A 24546-nucleotide genomic window follows, 5' to 3' on the forward strand; every position below is an offset into this window, starting at 1 on the left:
TTCCGTGTCTTCAAGTAGGGCCTCCACTAACCAGGGCAATTCCCTTAAGTTGGTGGCACAGAACGCCCAGATGCATACCTGATGACAAGTGATTTGAGATGTTCTTCCTTATAGAAACACATGTACTGTGTTGGAAGCATATAGGCTGTGTGGGCTCTTCTGAGAATTTAGCTCTTAGGGGTTATTTCTATGGAGAAACTGAATTCTGAGTTCCAGATTTAGAACTTGGAACATAGCTTGTTTGAATACTGATAATGGAACCCCCTCACTTCGTACTATAGGATGATGTGGGATCATGCTATAGGGGAAGCGAGGTTCCTTCTGGATGGACCCAAGATATAGTAAGTCCCCTGTGCTGAACTGGAACACACAGCAGGTCAGTTGCAGAAAGACTTCACTAGATAAAAGGCTAGAGAATAATTCCAACTGTAAAAATTACATTTTTGAGATACTGACTTAAAAATATTCCCCAAAAGATTTTAAAAGGGGGACAGGAAGCTGCATTGGAAAACCCACTCAAAGTAGGATGCATGGTGATTTCCCAGGTTAGTGACAATGTTGATTTTTAGAGAATATGAATGTTGGTTGTTAAATCCCAGATGGGTGTTGGAGGCAAAACCAATAAGGGATATTAGTTAATATCCTATAGCTGTCATTTCCTGGAATCTTTGTGAACAGTGACTTCATTCTCTTGGGAAGACCTCAGTGTGTCTTACGAGGACATCCTTTGTTAATTTTCTTCAGAGGGGAAATTTTGGTTTGGTTTTCACGCCCTTTGTCCTTAAAAAGGGGGACTCGGGATCTTAACAAATCAGGGCCAGACAGTTACAAAGGGCAATGGTGAAAAGCAAGAAATTTTTGTCACTATGAGATACTGGGAAAACAAGGGACCTGTGTTTTCATCCCTGTCTTCTGGAGTACTGACATGAGCCCCCAGGTGATATAGACAAGGGGACCATAAGTGTGTACATAGTCAAGCTCATTGACCAAGCTGACCAACCGCTCTTGCCTGGGGCTAGTTTCCACTCATCATAAGAAGTTTACTCATCAGACTTGTTCTTAGAACCCAAGGTGACTGGCAGAGTAAAGAAGATAGATGAAAATGGAGGCAGAGATGCCAAATTATTATCTTACTTTTAGTTATCCATTGGACATGTGCAGGGCCAAGTGAAGAGTCAGTGTTTTCAGCAAGAATAGCCCATGAGTCCATGTTATAGAGCTTCAGATAAACTTTTTATCTTTAAAAAGTTTTATCTTTATGTTTAAGAGAGTATAAGGGCTAGGGATTTAGCTCAGTGGTGCCGCTGCCTGCCGTGCCAGGACCTGAGTTCGATCCGTGGTACATGCAGAGACACACACACACACACACACACACACACACACACACACACACACACGAGAGTATAATAGTGGTAACCAGAGTGAGAAAAGAGTAGGAGTGAGAGGATGGAGAGAAGGTGGTAAATGGGTTTAGGGGTGCATTTAGTCAGGAGGAACAATTTCTTATGTTCTATAGCACAATAGAGTAATTGGTTGGCAGCAATTAATTGAATATTTAAGAATAGCTAGTAGAGAAGATTGTGACTGTTTCCAGCACAAAGAAATGATTATGTCTCCAAGGCGGTACACATGCCAGTAACCCTCATCTGATATTGACACATTGTATACATGCACCGAAATGTCACAGTACCACATAAATATGTCCAATTTCTATGGGTCAATTAAAAATAAAACATGAACATAATACTTAAACAAATAAACTGGCTTGCATTTCAAAAGTCAATTTGGCTGGGTGGATTCACCAGGAAAATAGCATTTTAGGGAGACCTCCTGCCCCTAAATGATATTACCAAGGCTGAAGTCCATTAACAAGGATCTGTCAGGCACTGGCACGTGCCAAAAATTTTGGAAGTGCCAAAGTTGTACAATACACAAACCTCCTTCAAAAGAACTTTATAATATAGATGAATAGATAAGAGATATGCAAAAACAGTGACTGGAAAAGACAGTATGAAGTGAACTACTGTGCTATAAATCATTTTTGGAAAATGGAAGATATAAATTATATATGTATGAATGCATACATTTTAAATGGTAATGTGCTCAAATGCAAAATCCAGATAATTAGCAGAAATGGTAATTTCTGAAAGTATAGGCTCAAGCTGGTCCTTGAAGGAGCGTGAAAGTACAGTTATGCAAGAGGATATGTCAAAATGTAGGTTTTTAAAAAATACATTGTATTTTCCATTTCTTTCCTTATGAACTAATCTAGAGTTGAGACAATTTTTGTGGTCCCACTCCTGCCTCTACCTGTTTGTTCTCTGCAGGCCAAGTCTTGTATGCCCTTCAAAATTTTGCTCAAATGACACTGCTTCCATGGAGCCTTTCTCTTCTATTACTTAAGAGTCCCATCCCCGACCCCACTGCTCTTTTATTCCATTGCTGGTTTATGTGCAGCCTTTCTCTTTCCTGCTGATCCTGGTCATCTTGGTGTTCTTGGTCTTGGCGTGCCTGTGCTCTGCAGGTAGAGGGTCTTACCTGTCTCTGAGAGGCGCCTTTTACTCATTAGTAGCCCCAGTGATTGCCCAGGGCTTTCTGACTTGGTCTTTCAAAACTGCCTTGTAAGCATCAGCCCTCTTCTGTTGCTACTTTTACATCTCATTTCGTGGGTTTTTTTTTTCCTGATGCTTACGTAGATGACAGACTCATACTGGTAGCATATACTGTAAGGTACAATGTGATTGTCTTTATGTTCTCTTTTATAACAGTCTGTAAGTTAGAACAGCTGAGAGTGTAAATGGGATATCATTAAAGTTTTTGCAGGTATCCAAATCCTACCTGACTATAGCTTAAGGAAGGCCGTCAGAATGCTGGGGAAAAGCTGAAATAGTAAGATGTGTCTCTGGCTACATGATGCCATGGTGCTGAGATGATGTTGATGGTGTGGTTGTTGCGATGTCCTGGCTGTCAGGCACACCAGAAATTCCAGGTATGCTACTTGTGTGGATTCTTTTCATGATTTTCTATAGAGAATCACTACTCCCAGTCAGTTTGCTATGGGAATATTGGTAGAATGACCTCTTTTTATTATCTGTTGCTATATACAAACCACTCAAACATGTAATGTCTCATGTTTATGAGATGAGCACTTTCATTTGTTCCCTTGGCCAGTTAATCTATTCTTGTGACTTCAGCCTCCACCTAGATGCACAAACTTCTAGGTTTATTTCTTAAGCCTTTACTCCCCTCTTGAGCTCTCCACATACCAATCTGACTGCTGGCATAGCTATGGGATTCCCCAGGTTTGGCATTTCCACAGGGAACTCTATTTTTGGCCCCCAGTGCAAGGATTATATAATTTTTCTTTTTGCTCCTAGTGCTTATACAGTATTTAGCATACATGGAAATGAAATTGTCAAGGCCCACCTATAGAGGGATGGGTAAATTGGTGATACTCACATGATGGAATACTGAAACAATAAACCAGATTAAAATGTATGTAAAAGAGTAAAATCAATGGTGAGTATAAATTATAGAATATGTAGTATATGCTACCATTTATCTGAAACATACAACCACCAATATTATATATTTTGAATATATTTTAATGTAGTCATAGTGTACAGACATGGCTGTGAGAGAATAGGTCCACTGTAAAAATAATGGCCATCTTTTGGAGTAGAGAGAGGGTATGCATTGGGGAAGAAATTCTCAATAGTAACTTCAAATTTAATTTATAAAATCCTAAAGCCAGTAGGAATATGCTACAAAATGTTAAAGATGAGTGTTAGGAATATGGTTGGTTGTTCTAACTCTTCTGCAGTTTTTTTTAAGTCTTTACATTTTATAATTAAAATCTTTAAAAAGACAGTGATAAATACCAGAAGCCGGCAGGGGTAAGGTTAGTTCCTTGATACGAAGTTCAGTATGGGCTATGATGAGGGCTACGCTTCTGTGTCAGAGATGAGAACCCAGACCATATGGCTCCTTGGCCCACTGATCTTTCCAAAACCCCATATTTAATCCTGTTGTACTCAGACCCTGAATGTATTATAAATTTATCATTTTCCAGCCACACTGATAAAACTGCATATTATAACTGTTAGTCAAAATCTGTCCAGGGTGCAGGATAGCCAGATGATATTAGTGGCCGAATTTCTGCAAATGTTTTGCTATCTCTTTAAGGAAAATCTGTTGACATTCCTATAATACTGTTGGTCTCTCACAAAATTATTTATTAAATAGCCACAAAAAGCCACTATGTATGATTTCAGAGGACTGAGAGGCCACATACTGGGAAGAATTGATTGGTTCCAGTAGGAATGGTGTCTTAATTGTCCATGTGTCTTGGCACCTGCTACATTGGTGCTTAAATATTTATTTGAATTAATAGACACAAGAATGTTTTATTAATGTGGCATTGTTAATCAGGATGAGGGTGAGACCTCTCTGTGCTAAGAATGAAATATGCTATATTAGGTTTTAAAAAGTAATAACAGAACTGGAAAGCATCCTTACAACTACCAAGAGTTTCCCAGACAAACCTGTGGATGTTCTTTTATGGAAGATCTTGAAGTTGTGAAGATACCTTGGTGCTGATAGTGACTATGCATTACTTGCCTTAGTTTAAAAAGGGGAGGAGGTCACGTCTTCTTTCGTGGCATCATTCCTCATAAGACTTTGTCTCTTCCCCATACCACTGTGATGTTAAGTTCTATGAAAACTTCTGGTGAATAAAGAGAACATGCCCACAGAATGGCAGTTGAAGCACTTCTGGAGACATTGCAGTTTATGGGATAAAGAAATGTATGGAGAGAGTTGTGTCCCTCCCCTACTGTGGTCAAAAGGACAGCAGCTGAAATAAATACAGCTGCTCAGATAGGCAATAAAACAGTTCAGGTTTCTGCTGTGTTAAATGGTTGCCCTCCCCCATGAGCAATAGCCCTGTCCTAAATGGCATTCACATGTTAAATGATCTTTGTGCACTTTTATGGATGATTACATCACCATATAATCTAGTTTTGGACAGTTTAATCATCCCAGTTTTCATATTATGTGTAATTTCCAGAAAGTGGTGATAGGTGAATGGCCAGTATCCTTGAGGAAAGTAACAGGAATAAATATTTTTTGTTCAAAGTGTAAGTGGTGATGGGATGATTATTTGGTTATTAGCTAGTCATCACTGCAGATGTTACAGGTTTAGATTTCTATAGTCTTGAAGAATATGTGGTGTGAATGCTTTTCCAATTATCCTTGTGTTTTACTAATTAAAATCTAAACTGGTATTATGTTGGAAAAATGACCACCCATCATCTGATCTGTTGTTTATCTAAACAGAATCAGCAGGAAGGCAAGGGTTGTTCATGCCATTTGTTATGTTCAGGGACTGCTTGGGAATTTCATGATTCTGAAGTGGGAGATGGATGAAAATACACTGGAAGTCTTGGCTTGGAGTTGAAAGATCCAGGTTTCAGACTCTGAAGTTTCATAGGAAGAGTGGGTGGTCCACTTACACTTGCTGAGTCAGGATACTCCAGCCTCTTTGTTTTTCTAGAGTTGGAATAATAATTGCTGTATTTATTTTTCAAAGATTTGTGAAGTCAGACTGGATGTAAGTTCTTCAAACTATAATTCTGTTACTACCATCAGGGCAATCATTGAAATTCTTTAGCCATATAGATTTGGTTCAAAAGTTCCCAGAAGGCAGGAGCACTTTAGAAGATTCCAGAAAGTGACAGTTGCTGTGAGTGATGAGCGTCCTGGTGCTGAGAGTATTTAATCCCAACTGTAAAATCATCTTTGTGCCAAACACCTGGAAGAAGAGATTTGAAAATTAAATACATGCTTTCTTCTTGAGATTCTCTCCCGCTCTATGATTCTGTATTTACATTCCTGTGAACACATTGTCTCCACCAATCTACTGTGAGTTGTAGAAGGTAAAAAGGTTCCAGGGAGCACAATAAAAATAGATAATGCAGAGTTTTAAAAAACTGAGTATTGGGTTGGGACTTTAGGTTAGTGGTTCTGCCACCTGCCTCACAAGCTGAAGGTCCTGAGTTCAATCCCCAGTACCACAAAACAAAAACAAAAACCTAAAAAAAAACCAAAAAAACAAAAAAAAACTGAGTATATCCCAGGAGAGAGTTGAGAGGACAAATATTCTGCATCAAAATAGGTAATAGATTTATCCTAGGCAAAGGACTGTGAGAAACATCTTTCTCATCTTACAGATGGAAAATTGAGTCTCAAATTGACAGTATGTGCTACTAGGTAACTAGTAGGTGCCAGGTATTTTTCTAAAACTTTTATGGTACCATAGAATTCTCCCATCTACCTTTTGGAGGAGACTTCATGATAAACTAAGGAATGGGGCATTACATAACTACCTCAGTTGCTCAGGTACTTGTGGCAGACACCCCAGCTCTGGAGTTTATTTTATTGTGAAACTGCTGTGATACTTGTTCAGGGAAATAAGTTATATTCTATAATTTGCTTTTAATTGCAGAACTTTTATGAGGTGGATTGGAGTGTGTAACATGAATTTCGAATCCCTCACCAGCTTGGGTCCCAGGAGTGATTTCTGCTTGAAAGTAATCTCCCCCAGGTATAGGTGGCCTTGGGGAGCAACATTGTAATTAAGTTCATGTATTTGTAGAATGACTGACCAGGTATAGGGAAACCCTTTGAAGCTGTGAGTTAAGGTAAAGTTAACTGTCTCTGAACGAAGGTAATACTCTGTCTTGCCTTTGTCTGCTCAAGGCTCTGAGGTCCACAGGTCACATGCAACTCAGGGATGTGTACATACAGCTTTTGGTCTTTGTCCCTAGTTCCTGACACATAGCTGCCTGGGAATCTCTGAAGGAGTAGAAATGTCCTTTTGTGTGCTAATTTGGTGACTGGGGGGCCCTAGATAGCTTCAGGATGGAAGCTAGATGCCAAAAAGATCAAGGCATGATTACAGGGTTGGAACTTTCAGTCCTAATCTTTGACCTCCAGGAGGAAGAAAGGAGCTAGAGTTAATTACTAAGAGTCAGTGATTCAATTAATCATGCTGATGTCATGAAAGTTCAATAAAATCCTAAAAGATGAAGTCTGAAGAGGTTAGCAAATGCGTGGAGGTGCTGGGTGGGTAGCACCCCCAGAGAAGGCATGGAGGCTGTGTACCTTTCCCATTGGCTTGTTCTACACACCTTTTCTGTTTGACTGTGCCTGATTTGTGTCCTTTATGATAAATGAGTAAGTAAAGCACTTTTTTAAGTTCTATGAGATATTCTAGCAAAATATTATACATGAGGGATGTTGTAGTCAGAGTCTGCATGGGAATAGGTTTAATACAGGACACATAGTGTGTAGAATTATTTTATAATGTTTATCCAAAAAGTCAAATACAGAAGAGTGCAAGAGATCTAACTGCACACTAGAGGTGCAAAGAATGTAGCACAGGGTCTGGATCCCACAGCAATGTCCCACACGAGTCCAGCTAAAGATTTAAAGTCCAAGGCAATGTCCTCCACCAGTTCAACCAGTGATCTAGAGCCTATGGCAATGTCTCGTGCTTGTCCATGTTGAGGATCTGCACCAGGAAGGCCCAAAGGCCAGTGGTGGAAGCCAGAAAACCTGTGCCAGTGGAGTGAAGGATTTGTGCCACCAGATGAAGGATCTACATTGAAGCTAGGAAGTGATTCTCAGAGAAGATGAGAGCTCCCCTGATGAGAACAGCAGCCAATCCCAGTGACAGCGAGGCCCTGAGCTCCAGTGATGATGAGAACAGCCAAGTTCGCATCAGCAGAACCAACCACACAAACTTCTAAAAAGTCAACAGCCCATGGTCTTCCCCTCCAGGTCTCTCTTTATGCTGTTGGCAGCAATCCTCAGGTGGGTCTTCCATGCCCAGACCATGTTGATTCAGTTCAACTGGATGTTCCAAGTTGACCATGAGTTAATCCATAAGGAGGTCATGGGAACCTTTATTTGTACCTGGTTGGTCAAAAATACAGGTGGAAACCTAGGACCTGCACCTGGAAACTCATAGAGACCAATTTTGTGGACTGGGGAATCAGTAGATGCCAGGTAATTAGTGTCAGAATCACATTAAATTGTAAGGGCACCCAGTTGATGTCTGGAGAGTTGATTGAGACTCAGCCACTGAGGTTCATTTTATTCTGAATAAAAATTTCAGAGTTACTAATAAGCGACTAATGGTCTCATTTCTTAAAAGGGACAAATATTAGAAAGAGGTATTCACAAGTGGTTTAGTTATTTTCCTCATCACTGAGACAAAATACCCAACACTTTCAACTTAATGGAGGAGATGTTTATTTTGGCTCATGTTTCAGTCTATGGTCGGCCGGCTCCAAAGAAGAAACAGCATGGCAAAAGGGCATAATGGGGGAAAAAGCTGCTCACCTTATGGAAGCAGAGTGAAGTGAGAAGCTAGGAAGGGGTATTGCACCTCCAATGACCTGCCTTCCAGTTAGACCCTGCCTTATAACTGCACGTCAGCGCCATAATCCAGTGACCAACCAGAAGCCTTGCTTTTGAGCACATGAGGCTTTGGGAGGACATCTAGATATAAACCATAACAATTAGAAAATTCCCAGACCTCCAGTTATTAGGCCAAACATTGCTTTGAGAGGTGGAAAGGACTGGGGCTCACAGTAACATTCTGTGTAACATTACCATGTTTTATCTCCCATGTTTTTCTTTTAGGCAGAGGAAACATGAGGCTCTAGATCTGAGTTGAAGTTTAAACAGTGAACTGGTTTGCATGTGTATAGGTAGCCCCTCATAATATGGCTAGATTGGTACAAATTTTCTCTGATCCTGTATCTAGCATTCTAAGAAGCATTTTTCCCCCACTAGAAATAATCTTTGTAAAGGTAGCTGTGTTTCCATGTTGGTAATACACTTGACTTTACATTCACAGTATGAGGCCTAGGCCAAAGTTCAGGAATCCATTCAGCACACTTTAGGGTCCTCTGTGATATCTGGCAACGGTCTACCTGTTGTATTTCACCCTCTTTTCAGTCTCCCTTAAGCCATTGGTGCCTCTGTGAGCCCTGAGACCCATTATACTTTTGGTTGCCTTAATCCATGATAAAAAGACACTTGTGGAATTTGAGGTGCCAGTCCTTAATGTTTTTTTTTCCTATGAATGGCACTGACTAGTTATATGGGTGTGCATATACCAGGTTCTTAGAGGTGTTTGCCTTTTTAAGGAAAAGAATATGGTTAAACCAAATGCATCACTTTATGATAAAATTTCAAGTTTTATAACCAAGCATTTGAGAAATGTGGAGTAAGAATTGAGATTTTGAAAGGCCCCTGGGCTAGCCTCAAACTCTTCTCCCTTCCACAGTTGTTTCTTGTATTACAACTGTAAATTTCTGGATTTTATGCTCTAACAAAGCTTATAGACTAAAGTGGACGGGATAGAGAAAGCTGCATTTGTGAATCAGGATGTTAACTTGTACTAAATTTTTTTTCCTGGAAATAAGACTTGTTATAACACTTTTTGTCCTAGAACACTTGATTTTCATACTATGATTAAAACCAAAAGCAAAATCCCCAAACCAGTGCAGAGAAAGATTACTCTGTTTGGCAGACAGATTTTTACATTTTACTAGGGTGTAGGGCTATGTCCTCCCTCCCTGCAAAATGTCCTCATTGTGAAGAAACACAAGCTGTCAGTCAATCCTCTGGTGACTAGGGCTGCTGGAGGATAGAGCCTCAGGTGAGAATCATTGAAGAGGTTGACCTAAATCCAGGCTTCGATCACCTGTTGAAAGGTGGAAGAGGAGGAGGAAAGAGAAGCTTGTAAAATCACCTGAGAAAACTTGTTTTCTTGGAAGGCGTGTTTGAGCCTCACATGGCTTCCAACTTTCTTCCAAGTTTACCTTCTTCCTCCTACCATTTTGCAGCTTATTGAGCGGATGCAGCCTCATTACCACTACCATCACCACCACCCTGCCCTGGTACTGGTGATTGAACCCAGGGAGTACTGAACTGCTAGTGATTGTTTTTCTCTTTCAGACAGGATCTCACTAAGTTGCCCAGACTGTTTTTGAACTTGTGAGCCTCTTAGCCTCTTGAGTACCTGGGATTACAGGCTTGTCCCACAATGCCCAGCGCAAATTTAGTGTTTGAAAGAAATACAGTACCCAACATGAAATATGTACCCCTGAACTCAGTGGAATGAGTATAACTCAGGTGGTCAGAGGCCCCTCATATACTTTCCTTCCTGCTGTAGGAACTCTTCAGCACTTTGCATGCAGGGCTTTGTCCCTGACCTTTTAAGTTCCTATCCAGTATCTTATGTAGTCTTCTATGCATAGCATATGTTTTCCACAACTCCGATGAGGATTTTTATTCATTAGCTATTTTCAGTTTATTTTCTTCCCATCATCATTGTCTTCTAATGCCTGATACTTGGGGAGCCTTTTTTGGATATCTATTTGGATGGCCTATTGTCGAACCATGATTCTTGGGGGCTTTCATGGGGCAGGTCATCATTGATTTTCCTCATGTATTTATAAGCACATCTGCTTGGAATAACATGCATCAAGAGGGCTGAAAGGACAGGTGGGGAAATGGGAGTAGAAGTGAGTCAAGGCTCTTGCGTAGGTTTGTTGCAGGGAGATAGTGCCTTGGTTGGATGCCCTTGTGGTGAGGGCGTCACCACCCTGTCACATGTCTTCCTTGAGTGTAGATGCAGAACTCCTTTTTAGAAAAGGGTATTAGCTGCAAGAAGTTAATTTGCTTGACTTTGTCATTAATACCATGCCGCTCTAGGGTCATGCTGCTCCCATGGCTTGCTGAGACACTTCCTCTACAGTCCCTTGTTCATTTGATGGGGATACTTGAGATTGAACACAGGGCGTCACATATGTTAGGCAAGCGCTCTATTCACTGAACTTCATATCCAGCCCCTCTTTAAAATTCCATTTTGTGGGCTGGGGGTTTAGTTCAATGGTTCCTCTGCCTGCCTTTCGAGTGCAAGGTCCTCAGTTTGATCCCCACTACCAAATAACAAACAAAACACTGAACTCAATGGTGAAAATTCCATTTTGTAACAGTTTCACAAGGTTGCTCAGCCTGCCATTATGCCCTGAATAGTTGGAATCACAGACATGTACCACCACACTGGGCTCTTTCATGCCTTTTTAAAATGCTATGATTGGTGGGTTATTTTTTCATAAGTAATAGTGTATGTTTGGAATGATGAAAATCTTAGACAATAAATAGTAGCGATGGTTTCTCAATGATATGAATGTACTTACTGTCTATAGGTTATGTATTTACAAATAGTAAAACTGGTGGGTTTTTTTTTTTTAATATTTTACAACAGTTAAACTAAAAATTGAAAGCAGTGGTACCCATAACATAGTTAGCCCTCTCCCCTCTTCATCTCAGATGTCTCTGTGTTGTGATTGAATGGTGCCATTGTCCCCCTGTGGTAAGGAGTCCCTACTTCTCTGGGGTAGATACACACTGGCAGAATCCAGGGCAGGCATTCCTTTGAAGACTCTTCAACTGGGTCATTGCTCTGGGTGAAGGGGATGCCGTGTCCTAGCTTGGACAGTCTGATTCTACTGGTATGGAGGCCCCCATTCATCCCCTGCCTCCTCTTGCTGTCGGTTCCCATGGAGCCAGCTTCTCCAGGGAGCTGTGAGAGTAGCAATACAGAAGATTCAGCAGCCCTTCATGCAGTCATCCATTCATGGTCTCCAGTACCAGTGAGACCAGCAGGCCCTTAAAAGTAAATTGTTTTAAATGAGATTTTTCTATGCTAGTGCTAGAAAGAAAGGCTGTATCTCCAGAAAAAGAACTAAAGGGACCTTTTTTTTTTCCAGCATTAATTGAGTTTATTGGTACATTTTAGGGATATACAGTTACATTCATTGTTGGGATCTTGTACCTCTACATGACAAGTCTTGCTTCTCATTTTTTCCCCTTACCCTGCCCTCCCTTCACTCCCTCCTCCCCTCCCCATCTACAAACACTTTATTTTCGTCTTTTCATTATCACATTTTTTTCTTTTCCCTTATTACACTTCCCCTACCCATCCCACCTTCCCTACACCTTTAGCTCCTTTCTTCCCATTTCTAAATGTCAGTAATCTTATTAGGATCTTCTGCATTATTGCAGATTATTCACACCAGAGAAACTATTCGGTATTTACACATGTGTGCCTTATTTATTTCACTTGAAGATATACTCCTAATATATCCATCTTCCTATGAATGAATCTATTTTCTTGTTCTTTATGGCTGAGTAATATTCCATTTTACAGAAAAACCACATCTTTATCCAGTTTCCAACGGATGGGCAAATGGGCTATTTCCAAGATTTAGCTATTACAAACTGTGGTGCTGTAAACATGGGTGTACATACTTCTCTGTGATATGATTCTTTTAGTTCTTTTGGAAAGATACCCAGCAGAGGGATGGCTGGGTCAAATGGAACCTCCAGTCCAAGCTCTTTGAGGTATCTCCATATTGATTTCCATAGTGGTTGCACCAGTCTGCACTCCCACCAGCAATGGAGAAGGGTTCCTTTCTCCCCACAACCCCGCCAACATTTGTTATTGTGTGATTTCTTGATAGCAGCCATTCTTTGTGGGGTGAGGTGGAATCTCAGTATTGTTTTCATCTGCATCCCGAATGATCAGTGATGTGGAACATTTTTTCATATATTTATTTGCTGCTTTTACTTCTTTGAGAAATGTCTGTTCATTTCGGATGCCCATTTTTTAATTGGGTCTTTATATTTGGGGGGGCTAATTGTTTTGAGTTCTTTATATTTTCTTGATAATAGTCCTTTGTCTGAGGAACAGCTGGTAAAAATTTTTTCCCACATTGTAGATTGTCTCTAGTTCTGCTGATGGTTTCTTTTGAAGTACAAAAGCTTTTTAATAAGATGAGATCCCAGTTGTTGATTCTATATTCTAGTTCCCATGCTACTGAGGATTTGTTCATAAAGGCTTTTCCTATGCCATTGTCTTCCAGAGTTCTGCCTAACTTACCTTCCAGCAAGTTTAATATTTCTGTTTTAATATTTAGATCTTTAATCCATTTGGATTTTAATTTAGTGCATGGCGAAAGATAAGGGTCTAATTTTAATCTGTGGCAGGTTGACATCCAGTTTTTCCAACACCATTTATTAAAGAGGCTATCTTTCCTCCACTGAGGATGGTGAGCTCCTTTGTCAAAGATGAGGTAGCTGAGTACATCTGCATTTGTTTTTGTGTCTTCCAGTCTGTTCCACTGATCCTCAGGCCTGTTTCTTTGCCAGTACCACACTGTTTTTATTACAGTGGCTTTGTAGTATAGTTTCAAATTGGGAATTGTTACACCTGGTGCCATGTGACTGTTGCCTATAATGGCTTTTGCTATTCTAGGTCTCTTGTGGTTCCAAATGAATTTTTGGATTCTTTTTTCTAGTTCTGTGAAATATAGTGTTGGAATTTCAATTGGCATTGCATTGAATGTATATAGCAGTTTTGGTACTTTGGCCATTTTCACTATGTTGATTCTTCCTACCCAGGAGCAGGGGATACCTTTCCATTTTTTTTATATCCTCTTCAATTTCTTTTTTCAGAGTGCTGTAGTTTTCAGTGTAGAAATCTTTTGCTTCTTTCGTTAGATTGATTCCTAGATACTTCCTTTTTTTGGATGCTATTGTAAAAGGAATTTTTTCCCTTATTTCCCTCTCAGTGAGTCTGTTATTTATGTATAAGAAGGCTATTGATCTTTGGGTATTCACCTTGTATCCAGATACTCTACTGAATCTGTCAATTAAGTCTAGAAGTCTTTTCGTGGAGTTTTTTGGGTCTTCAATGTAGAGTATCATATCATCAGCAAATAATGGCAGTTTAACTTCTTCCGTTCCTATCTTTATTGCTTTAATTGCTTTCTCTTGTCTAATTGCTGTAGCTAATGTTTCCAGAACTATATTGAAGAGGAGTGGTGATAATGGGCATCCTTGTCTTCTTCCTGATTTTAACATGAAGGTTTTCAGTTTTTGGCCATTTAATATGATGTTGGCTGATGGTTTTTCATAGATAGCCTTTATTAAGTTGAGGTATAGACCATCTATTCCAATTTTTTGCAGAGTTTTTATCATGAATGGGTGTTGAATTTTATTAAATGCTTTTTCTGCATCTATTGTGAGGATCATATGGATTTTTTCCTTGACTTTGTTAATATAATGTATTACATTTATTGACTTTCGTATGTTGAACCACCCTTGCCTATCTGGAATAAATCCAACTTGGTCAGGATGTATGATCTTAATAATCCTCTGTATTCTGTTTGTTAGTATCTTATTAAGAATTTTTGCATCTATATTTATTAAGGAGATTGGTCTGTAGTTCTCCTTTTTAGTTGTATCTTTTCCTGGTTTGGGAATCAACGTGATACTTGCTTCCAGGAATCAATTTGGACATATAGCTTCCCTTTCGATTTTATTGAAAAGTTTGAAGAGTAATGGCAGTAGTTCTTCTCTAAATGTCTTGTAAAATTCAGCAGTGAATCCATCAGGGCCTGGGCTTTTCTTTGTTGGTAAATTTTTAATTACATTTTCAATTTCACTGACTGTAATTGGGGTTTTTAAAATGTTTTTATCTTCTTTGTTCAACTTTGGTAATTCGTAAGTATCTAAAAATCTGTCCATTTCTTCTGTGTTTTCCATTTAATTGGAGTACAGGTTCTCAAAGTAGGTATTCATGATCTTCTGGATTTCTTTTGGATCTGTTGTGACTTTGCCTTTTTCATTCCTGATTGCATGGATCTGAACCTTTTCTTTCCTTTTTTTGATAAGATTAGCTAAGGGTTTGTCGATTTTATTTATTCTTTCAAAAAAACAGCTGTTTCATTTATTTTTCGTATCACTTTCTTAGTTTCAATTGCATTGATTTGTGCTTGGATCTTTATAATTTCCTCTTTTCGAGCTTTGTGTTTTTCTTGCTCTTGTTTTTCTAGGAGTCTAAGTTTCATCATTAAGTTGTTTATTTGAGCCCGCTGTGTTTTCCAGTGTGGGCATTCAATGTTATGAATTTTCCCCGTAGAACTGCTTTCATTGTGTCCCATAGATTCCTGTATGTTGTATTGGCATTCTCATTTATTTGTAAAAGCTGTCTAATTTCTTCTTTAATTTCCTCTGTAATCCATTAATTGTTTAGGAGAGTGTTGTTCAGTTTCCATGTGCTTGTGTAAAGGGACCTTTTTTTAACCCCATACTTCTTAAAGTGGAGATGGGAGAAGACAGAGAGTGTTTGGTCCTTGAGAACTCATGGTGTTTTCTCTCACCCTTTGTACACCTGGGAGAATGTGGAAGCATCTGCGGAGGAAGAGAAGATACAGGTTAAGTGTGGTGCATTTTTCTAGAACATCAATTTTAATGAAAGATTTTGAGAAAAACATAGACACAGTTGTGCTGAGACCATAGAATAGAATGGAAAATTCACTAGCTTCCTTCTAAACTTTATCAAAGTAAAACATATCCAGAAAAAGACATACATTGTAAGTGTACTGCTTGCTGTATGGTTGAAGTACACACATCATCAGTACCTTGGAAGTTGTCTTTGTCCTTGCACCTGCTATGCCCTTCCCAAAAGTAATGCTGTCTTGACTTATAACACCATTTGTGGACCTTTGCCTGTTTCTGAAGTTTATGTAGGAGAAATAATTTAGTATGTATTTTTATGTTCCCATTATAGTTTGGATTTATCCTTCTTGTATATAGTGGTAGTTTCTTCATTCTTGTTGGTCTATTTACTATATTATAGTGTGAATATGTTGGAATTTATCCATTATACCATTAGTGGATATGGAGTTATTCCTGATTCTTGGCAGTTAAGGAAAAATGTACTTGGCATAGTCCTGTAGCTCTCTTTTGGGAATATTTCTAGGAGTATAATTGCTGTGGCATAGAGGTTGTTCTCCACAGCTTTCGTAGATAACTTCTAAGCAATTTTCCAAAAAGTTTTACTTCTTTGTGTGCCCATGAATGATAAATAAAAGTTCATTGTCTCAAATCTTCATCAACGCTGCTTTTTCATCCCCTCCTCTCTTCTCCCTTTTTTTTGTAGAGGTATGTGATAGTATCTCATTGTTTATAATTTTATTTTCCCTGATGACTAAATTTGAGCATTTTTTCAAATTCATATTTATTTTGTCACCATAACAAGCCTTCATTATGGGGAGGATCTGCCAGGCTGCCTCTGAACAAAAGAGAGAGAGCGCAATATGGCAGAACAGGGAGCTTCTTTTGTAGGAGTGGGGTGGGGTCAGCCTGAGCCAGGATGGAGTTGAGTGAGGTAGTATTAAGAGATTGGTGGAGCCTGTGACATCACCAGAAGAGGCTTGGACATCCCTAGCTGCTAGGAGGTAACAAGTGTCAGGTTACTCTTTTGGCAAGAGGAGAGCATGATGGGAGGAAGAAGCCTGTCCTTTGTTAGGAGAAGCCATATTTTAACATTTCCATGTGGCAGCCATCTTAAGGCAAGGGAAATCTAACATTCCAGGCTTTTTGTTTTATGGTTATTGGGCTAAGGTCTCTTCTGGAGCTGCTTCAAGCTGACAAAGGGGCAAAGGTTGGAGCTAAACCTGATCTATTGGGGACAGTGGTAGGTGGGGGCTTCTTATCTCTGCTGCAGTGACCAGTACCCCACCATGACAAGGTCCATGTCTGTCTGGTTGGCAAATGCCCTCAGGCATTCCTGCAAGAAAATTTGAAAATGGCAATGCAGACAGGGTCCTATCATGATTAAAAGGCATATACAAGCCAGTGGGCCCAACAAGAGAAGTAGACAAGGCATAATTTGGAGAAGCCAGAAATGCCTGGTCTATTTCCTAAGAATTCCATTGTCTTTTTCACTTTTCAATGCACTGCTATAATTCTTTAACCTTTGCTTTAACAGTTCCTGACTGGTTAACAAAATAGCAGCATTCTTCACCTAGCATCTGGCACGTTGCCCCTTGGGCCACTGTCAGCATGTCAAGGACCCTTCTATTTTGTAACACGACTGCTGCTAGAGAATTTGATCTTGTACTGTATTTTGAGGACTTATTTTATCCATGCCTTCCAAAATCTCTATGGACAGGGCCTGATAGAAATGAGTGGATGTAGAAATGCCCACTATCCCCATTGCCATCCCAGTGAGGACCCCCACTCCCATTAAGAAGGGGACTAGAAGGGAAGCTGCCCCTTTTCTGATTGTGTTCTTTGGGAGAACTTGTTTAGACACCTGGTCTCTGTATAGAGGGTCATGGGAGGGCTAAGAAAGGGTATGTAACAGAAAACACCAGACTGATGAGGCATCAGTTGGAATGCCTCTTGATTACATATGAAGTACAGTCTATTGGACAGGCAGATTTGGACGCTCTTTTGAGATAATGAGGGAGCAAGCAAGGCAAGTGATAGCATTTTGCCCTGTGCATGTCAGGTTAGTGGTTTGTTTAGGGAATGGGAGACCTGTAGTGAAGGGCCCCAGAACTGTGGGTAAATTGCCAGTATTTGAGAAAGACAGGTTAAAATCTAGGGGAGGTTAAAATCTAGGGGGACAGAAATTGGAGTGAACAAGAGGGGGTAAGTGGAATACACATCCAACAGTCTGAGATATCGACAGGGAGATAGTGAAGGGTGGTCACACATGTAGAATAATATGTTCCAGGTATGTTAGATAAAAAGAGCCATTTACTTTGTAAGTGAAACCAAAAGAAAAAACTTGTAGTATTTTAGAAACAAATTAACTCCGAGTTGGCTTGCAGATACAAAAGGAAGACATCAACTCATTGAAAGGTAAATTAATTTTTTGTGCAAATTAGCAAACTTGAATACCAAAGCTAAAAGAAACTCACACAACCATTTTATAATAATTTTAAGCAATTAAGAGAAAACACTAACATACACAAGACAAGAATAAAATGGAATTTTACCAAGAGGGGCCTCACAGGCATAACAACCTTTTATAAAGTGGTCCACCAGATCAAAAGTAGTCACTTCAGAGTCTGGGCTGAGGTTGGGGCAGAGAGGAGAGTCACTCAGGCAAGGAGAATAGGGGGAGTGGAACAGGAGGAGTGGATGTCAGTGTTAGGGCTTGAAGTGCCTGAGAGGGCCCAACAAGTTTGACAGAGGGAGGGGCAAGAAAGAAGGCTTGTAGGAAGGGGATTTCTAACCATTTGCCATTATGTCAACAAAAATTGTGTAAATTGCTCAGTATGTTAAAACTGAAAGTGCCATTTTCAGGCCATTGAGATTTACTATCTAATTTGTACTGAGATCAAATTTGGTTGCAATAAAAAATGAGTTGTTTTGGCTTAAAGTTGGGTCCCAACAGTCCAAGAGGGGACACTGTTGTGCCAGGAGGCAGCCAAGAGGCATTGAGGGAGGGGGTTTGGATTGTTGGGCACCCATGTCAGAGTGGGTGAGGGGGAGTTAGTTCCTTAGGAGGTGGGTGAAAGAGAGGAACATCTTTTCTTGGTACTCCCCAAGCCAGTCCCCCAGAAGGGGAGAACGAGAGAAGTCAGGCTCATGAGGCATCCTCCAGGATAATGGTGCTGGGCCCAGTGGCCTGACAGTGTCTCTCTGACCAAGCACTTGGATTTCCGAGTAGTCCCCAGAGGGAGAGAACAAGAACAGGACAGAGGACCCAAGTAGAGGGAAACTAACTACCTACTCACCCTGTAATCAGTGACTGGTGTGCATGTGAGTCATTAGCACTGGCAAAGGTAGAAAATCCCGAGGAGGTCTTGGCTCAGCAGATGTGGTCTGGAGGAGGTGGCCAAAAGGCCAATCAACCCCAGCCTGCAGGGGGATTATCACTTATTGGACCTCCTTCCTCCCAGGACTCCACACCAGGTATGTTAGATGAAAAGAGCCAAAAACCAGGACCAGACCAGGACCATCATAAGCCTTTCTTATGGGGAGGATCTGCCAGGCCTTATGAACAAAGGAGAGAGAGCCAAAGTTCACATTTAATATAAAGTTCAAGTGTCAGAAATTTTGATGGGCAAACAATATATATCACCTTTTGCCATTAGGGGATTTAGATAGAAAAGTTTGCCTTAAAGCCCACCAAAATATGCCACCTTTCCTGATAATGACATATGATAGTGTATGAGACCCTTTGGGAGGAGAAGGGACCTTGAAGGAAGTCTATTCCCAAAACGTTCAGGGATTTGAGACTTGTGAGAAGATATCAAGTACTGATCCATTTTTTTCACCTGTAGGATTTCTAGCAGGATCTAGATTAACAGACACCAGATCCTTGACTTTGCAAACTCTGATACAGACTTTATTTGACCTTGGAGTGGAATAATTTAGGGTAAAGGGAGTATCCCACTTTCCCTAGAGTTCTAAAATTGGCCTTGCTTTTGTCTTATAACCCTGACTCCTTGACTTCTCTTGCACACAAAGAAAGGTTAAATATGGTGAGTCCATGCCAAGAAGCCTTGTGTGCTAATATGTGTTTTCCTCCAATTCAGGTTATGTGATCGTCATGGGAAAATCGGGCTAGGGAGTATGCAGACTGGTGGCCAAAGATATGTTTAGGATCAGAAGCTGATCCTGAAGCCTTGGGTTGCAGCAGTTTAGACTCAGAGGGCTGACTGCTGCTCAACTGCACTTCCCCTTGTGCTTTTGTCTCTCCACAATTGCCTTTTTTCAAAATAAATAAAACTATTCAAGTGTAATAAAAAATCATAATTATAGATTTAAAATCTTGTAAAACTTTTTTAGCATCTTTAATATGCAGATAAACGTTTTGAATCTTTTAAGTACTGAATGGGTCACGTGTGATTTTTTTAAAATAGTGTGACCACTGGGCCCTTTTCTTTCATTTTCTTGGCTTGATCACCTGTTATCACCTTATGTAAGCAGGAGATAAATGACTGGATGCAGGGCCACTTGATGAGTTAACAAGTTCCTTTCTCTTGGAATAGGATTACTTAGTTGTAATCAGACATACAGTAAAGAGGCAAGGATCTCTGGTTTTAGTAACTCTGCTTATGTGCAAAGGTATGCTGTGTTATGCAAACGGAAATGTGTATACCAGGAATTTCTAGACTTTGAATTTCAGTCTAGGAAAGCCACTACAACAAACTGATGACAAGAATTCTAGCCACTGATGTAGGCTTATCACTTTTTATTACTTTATCAAGAGAAATTAACCAAGACATAAAGTCCCACCTTTCACTTTCTGTCCTGTTTGTTTTTCCTTAAAAGAGAAGATAGTGTAACAGAACATAATCTGAGAGTGAAGAGTAGTCGTTCACTTGTAAAGACATGAAAAAGGCAGCAGGCATAGTGGTACATGCCTGTAATCCCAGTATTCAGAGGCTGAGGCAGGAGGATTGCAAGTTCTAGGCCAGCCTGAGTGACTTAGCATGATCCTGTCTCAAAAGTGAAAAATTAAAGTTGAGGATGTATCTCAGTGCAAAGGCTCCAAGTTCAATTCCTAAGCAACCCTCCTACCCTATAGATGGACGTGAAAAGGGAATATATTTAAAAACTGCTGCAAACAAAAACAAAATCACCCCAATTTTATTTTATAGTATTTTAATACAAGATTATTCACATATTACACAAAGTAAGTGACTAATTTTCTAATAGTCATAGTCAAGCCACTCACTCAGTGTTATTTTACTTGGGAGTATTTTGACAGTCCTTATATGAGGATCTTCTGCCTGCTTATCTGGTTTTTCATGAAGTAGCAGGAAGTTAGCATGAGCGATGATTCAGGTGTCTGGCTATGGAGGACTGTGTGTAGAGTTCAGCTTATACCTGCTCAAGTCCAGTCTGTGAGGGACTTGTGCTACGGCCTAGTGAAGATGATTTCTTAACCAACTTTTGGAATCATCCTATCTAGATTATCTACTGGAACCTCCTTTGCTCATTTCCTGGGATGTGACCAGCCCAGAGCAGGAGTGGATACCTGGTGTGTCCTGGAAAATTCTGAGTTCTGAAAAGCTTGAGGTGCATTACTGGCTAGTCACTATGGATGTCTGCATAGTGCTTTCTTTTGCCTCTGGGATTGGTACAGGGTTGGCAATGTGGATACCTTCTGGGTCAGTATATACTAGTTTGGTTGGTCTCTAATACCTTTGCCTGTTCTTCATACTCTTAGTGGAGAAGGCTGTTGATGTTCAAGTAAGTGGATCCCTGAACTAGTTCATTGCAATCTTGATCCATATTTATCAATTCTAAATGGAAAGATGGGGATGACCTTTTGCTAATATACTTTTGCTTGGAATTAATTACTTTTTTCTTCATTGTTTTTATGTTCCCACCCTTTTTTTCCTTCCTCTCTTTGCCATCATCTTACTATGGCAAGGCAGATACCTGCAGTGTCTGATGCCTCTTACTCAGGGCATTAGGGTTCGGAGGAAATGATGTATGCTACCTCTTTCACATTTTAAAAGCATAGAAACCTTTTTTCAACCCTTCTTTCTTGTTGCTCTTACAGTTGTGGCTCTATTTGAGACAGTTTTTCCAAGAGTGAGCTGATCCAGGTGCTGTCAGTAGAGGGTTCCAAGAGAGATCTTTGAGGGCCTTTTTTTTACTTAGATGGCAATTTGCAGTCACATTTGCTGAATCAAAGTCCATCCTTTCTGATTATTCTACAGCAAGGCACACCCTGGCCTTTGATGTGCATTTACTGGTAGAGCTGTACCTTGTCACTGACATTTATCTTTTGAAACAGGGCAGTGCTAGTAGGAAGGAGTGCTAAGAGCTGGAAGTCATTGGCCCAGAGTTCTGGCTCCAGGATTTTTGGAAGAAAGCTTGTGTCTCCTTGATCAGTAATGAGTGTACAGCTTGCTCATAGGGAAGTGGGCTTCCTGTACTGTGTTCATCTCTACTTCTGGTACCTTCTTTCTTGAGGCTAGAAACCAGGAACCCTTGGTCTCTTTTGGGGAACACAGTATATTGTGGATGGAAAGGAATGACCTCATGCCTACCAGGATCCAGGCTTGCTTAGCCATTTCCATATGGCCTGGGCAGAGTCATATGTGCTTTCTTATGACTTGCAGATTCCAGTGTTCTTAGAAAAGAAGATGCTAATCTTTAAGACTTCTAGAGAAACATTAAATGACAATGGATAGAAAATACCTGGTGTGGTAGCTGACACATGGTGGTTCTCTGAAAGTTGGTTTCCTTCTTTAGTCTGCTGCCAAGAAGGGAAATGATAGACTAATTTATACTATGGGATTGCTGCCACCACTCCCATGTATGAACTTCCCCTGTTCCCTTTGCTGTCCAGTAAATATTTGAAACTTAGATTCCTCAATGCTTTAGCAAATGTCTGAGAGATCTTCTGTCATTCTCTGTTCTGTCTCCTTTTGGTGAATCCCCTTCTTCCCTCAGATCCTTGGGATCCAGAAAGACCCCTCTTTTCTCCAAATCTTAGCACAAGAGTAAAGATGACTATAATATTCCTATTTCTTTAACATATGAAGTACTTATAATGCACATGGGTTATTGTAGCCCACACAGGGCTTCTCTACAAATATTTGAATGCCTACTGATCTTGGCATCAGAATGTCACTGTGAACAAAACAGGCTTCTTACCTCTTAGAACTTACATTTATGGTCATGAAACAGGCGGGAGATGAACCTGCTCAGTACAGCTTCATAGTATGAAGAAACCATGACCTAGGGAATGGTAGAAAGTGATGAACTGGCCTGCTTTGAGATCAGTTGATCAGGAAAGGATCCTTAAGAAGGTGTTATCCAAGCTGAGGTTCACAAGACAACAAAGAACCTTGTGAAAAATCCCTGGGAATAAGATGGGGAGAAGAGTTGGGAATTGAGAATCTCCAAGAAAAGAAAAAGAGATGGATATAATTGCTATAGCGTCTGCTGGATGGAAAGATGAGGATGGAGAGAAGATGAAGAATCTGAAAGCTTTCTAATGAGTTCACATTTTTGCTAATAATAGTAGAGAGTTTAAGGAGGGGAGTGAAATACTCTGATGGACATTTTTTGCGAAGGCAGATTCCACAAAAGGGTAGCCATTCAGTATTTAAGTTTGTGTGTCTGATCTATTTCACTGTGGTCTCAAGATGTATCCATTTTCCTACAAATGACACAAATTTATCCTTTATGGCAGAGTAGTGTATAAATACCACATTTTTTAATCCATTGCTCTCTTGATGGACATAGGCCACTTCCAAGATTTAGCTATTGTGAGTTGTACTGCTATAAATGTGGGTATGCAAGTATCACTGTAATATGTCGTTAACTCTTTCAGGAAGATACCTAGAAGAGAAATAACTGGGTCAAATAAAACTTCTAGCTTAGGTTTTTGAAGAATCTCCATATTGATTTCCATAGTGAGTATACTAGTTTACCTTGCCATCAACAATGTAGAAGGGTTTCTTTTACCCTGCAGCCTCACCAGCATTTATTATTTGATTTCTTGATGATAGCCAGTTTTTCTGGATTAAAGTAAAATCTGTGTTGTTTGAATTTGCATTTCTCCAATTCCAGAGATATTGAACATATTTTGGATTTGTTTTTGTTTTCAGACAGGGTCTTTTATGTAGTCCAGGCTGTCCTTGAACTCATTATGAAGCCTAGGCTGGCCTCCAAGTCATGGTAGTCCTCCTGCCTCAGCCTCACAAGTGCTGAAATTACTGTTTGCCACCACACCCAGCTTGAACATTTTTTTCACGTATTTATTGGCCATTTGTACTTTCTCTTCTGAGAAGTGTTTATTCCATTTCACTTGCCCATTTTTAATTGGATCTTTTATTGGGGGGAGGATCTAATTTTTTGAGTTCTTTATTCCAGAGATTAGTTCTCTGCCTGAAGTGTAGCTGGGAAGATATTTTTCCTCATTCTTTAGGTTGTCTCTTCACTTTGTTTGTTGTTTCCTTTGCTGTGCAGAAGCTTTTTAACTTGATATACCATTTGTTGATTCTTGATGTATTTCTTGTGCAATTAGGGTTCTGTTCAGAAAATCATTGCTTATGCCTGTGTCTTCAAGAGTTTTACCTACGTTATCTTTTAGCAGAATAAGTGTTTCTGTTTTAACATTTAGGTCTTTGATCCATTTTTATTTTAGTTTAGTACATAGTATACCTTCAGTCTACCTTCAATTTTCTACATGTGTACAGTCGATTTTCTCAGAACCATTTGTTAAAGAAATTATCTTTCCTCCTGTGTGTGTTTTTGGCCCCTTTGTCAAATATCCAGTAGTTGAGTGTCCTCTTTTTTTGTCCCATTAAACCATGTGTTTGTTCTTGTGCTAGGGGAGTGATATGATTTGATGCAGTGTTTTAAGAATAAAATGTGTAATAATTTAAAAAGGGTGGGGGATAATTAAAAAGGAAGACAATGTGGCTGCTGATGAGAGAATAATGTGTGTGTGTGTGTGTGTGTGTGTGTGTGTGTGTGTGTGTGTGTTTGTGGGGGGGGGGGATGTGGATAGAGATAGAAGAAGACCACAGTATAAATGAATAGCATCATATTGTGTGTGTGTGTGTGTGTGTGTGTGTGTGTGTTTGTACTGGGGGAGGGAGAGTAGAAGCAGAGGCCAGCTAA

The 24546-nt window shown here is 39.9% G+C and overlaps 1 protein-coding gene across 2 annotated transcripts in view; it reads left to right on the forward strand.

Annotated features, from left to right (window-relative positions):
- The first annotated feature begins 316 nt into the window (after positions 1 to 316).
- The window catches only part of Myo5b (myosin VB), a 270247-nt gene continuing 246017 nt past the window's right edge, over positions 317 to 24546 (forward strand). For both annotated transcript variants that reach the window (XM_033757427.1, XM_010621696.1), the window contains exon 1: positions 317 to 376. In XM_033757427.1, the coding sequence (XP_033613318.1) occupies positions 326 to 376 (51 nt within the window). In that variant the 5' untranslated portion in view covers positions 317 to 325. The remainder of the gene's footprint in view (positions 377 to 24546) is intronic.

This window comes from Fukomys damarensis, unplaced genomic scaffold (assembly GCF_012274545.1).
Source record: "Fukomys damarensis isolate Sample0158 unplaced genomic scaffold, DMR_v1.0_HiC HiC_scaffold_30, whole genome shotgun sequence".
Lineage (NCBI taxonomy): Eukaryota > Metazoa > Chordata > Mammalia > Rodentia > Bathyergidae > Fukomys > Fukomys damarensis.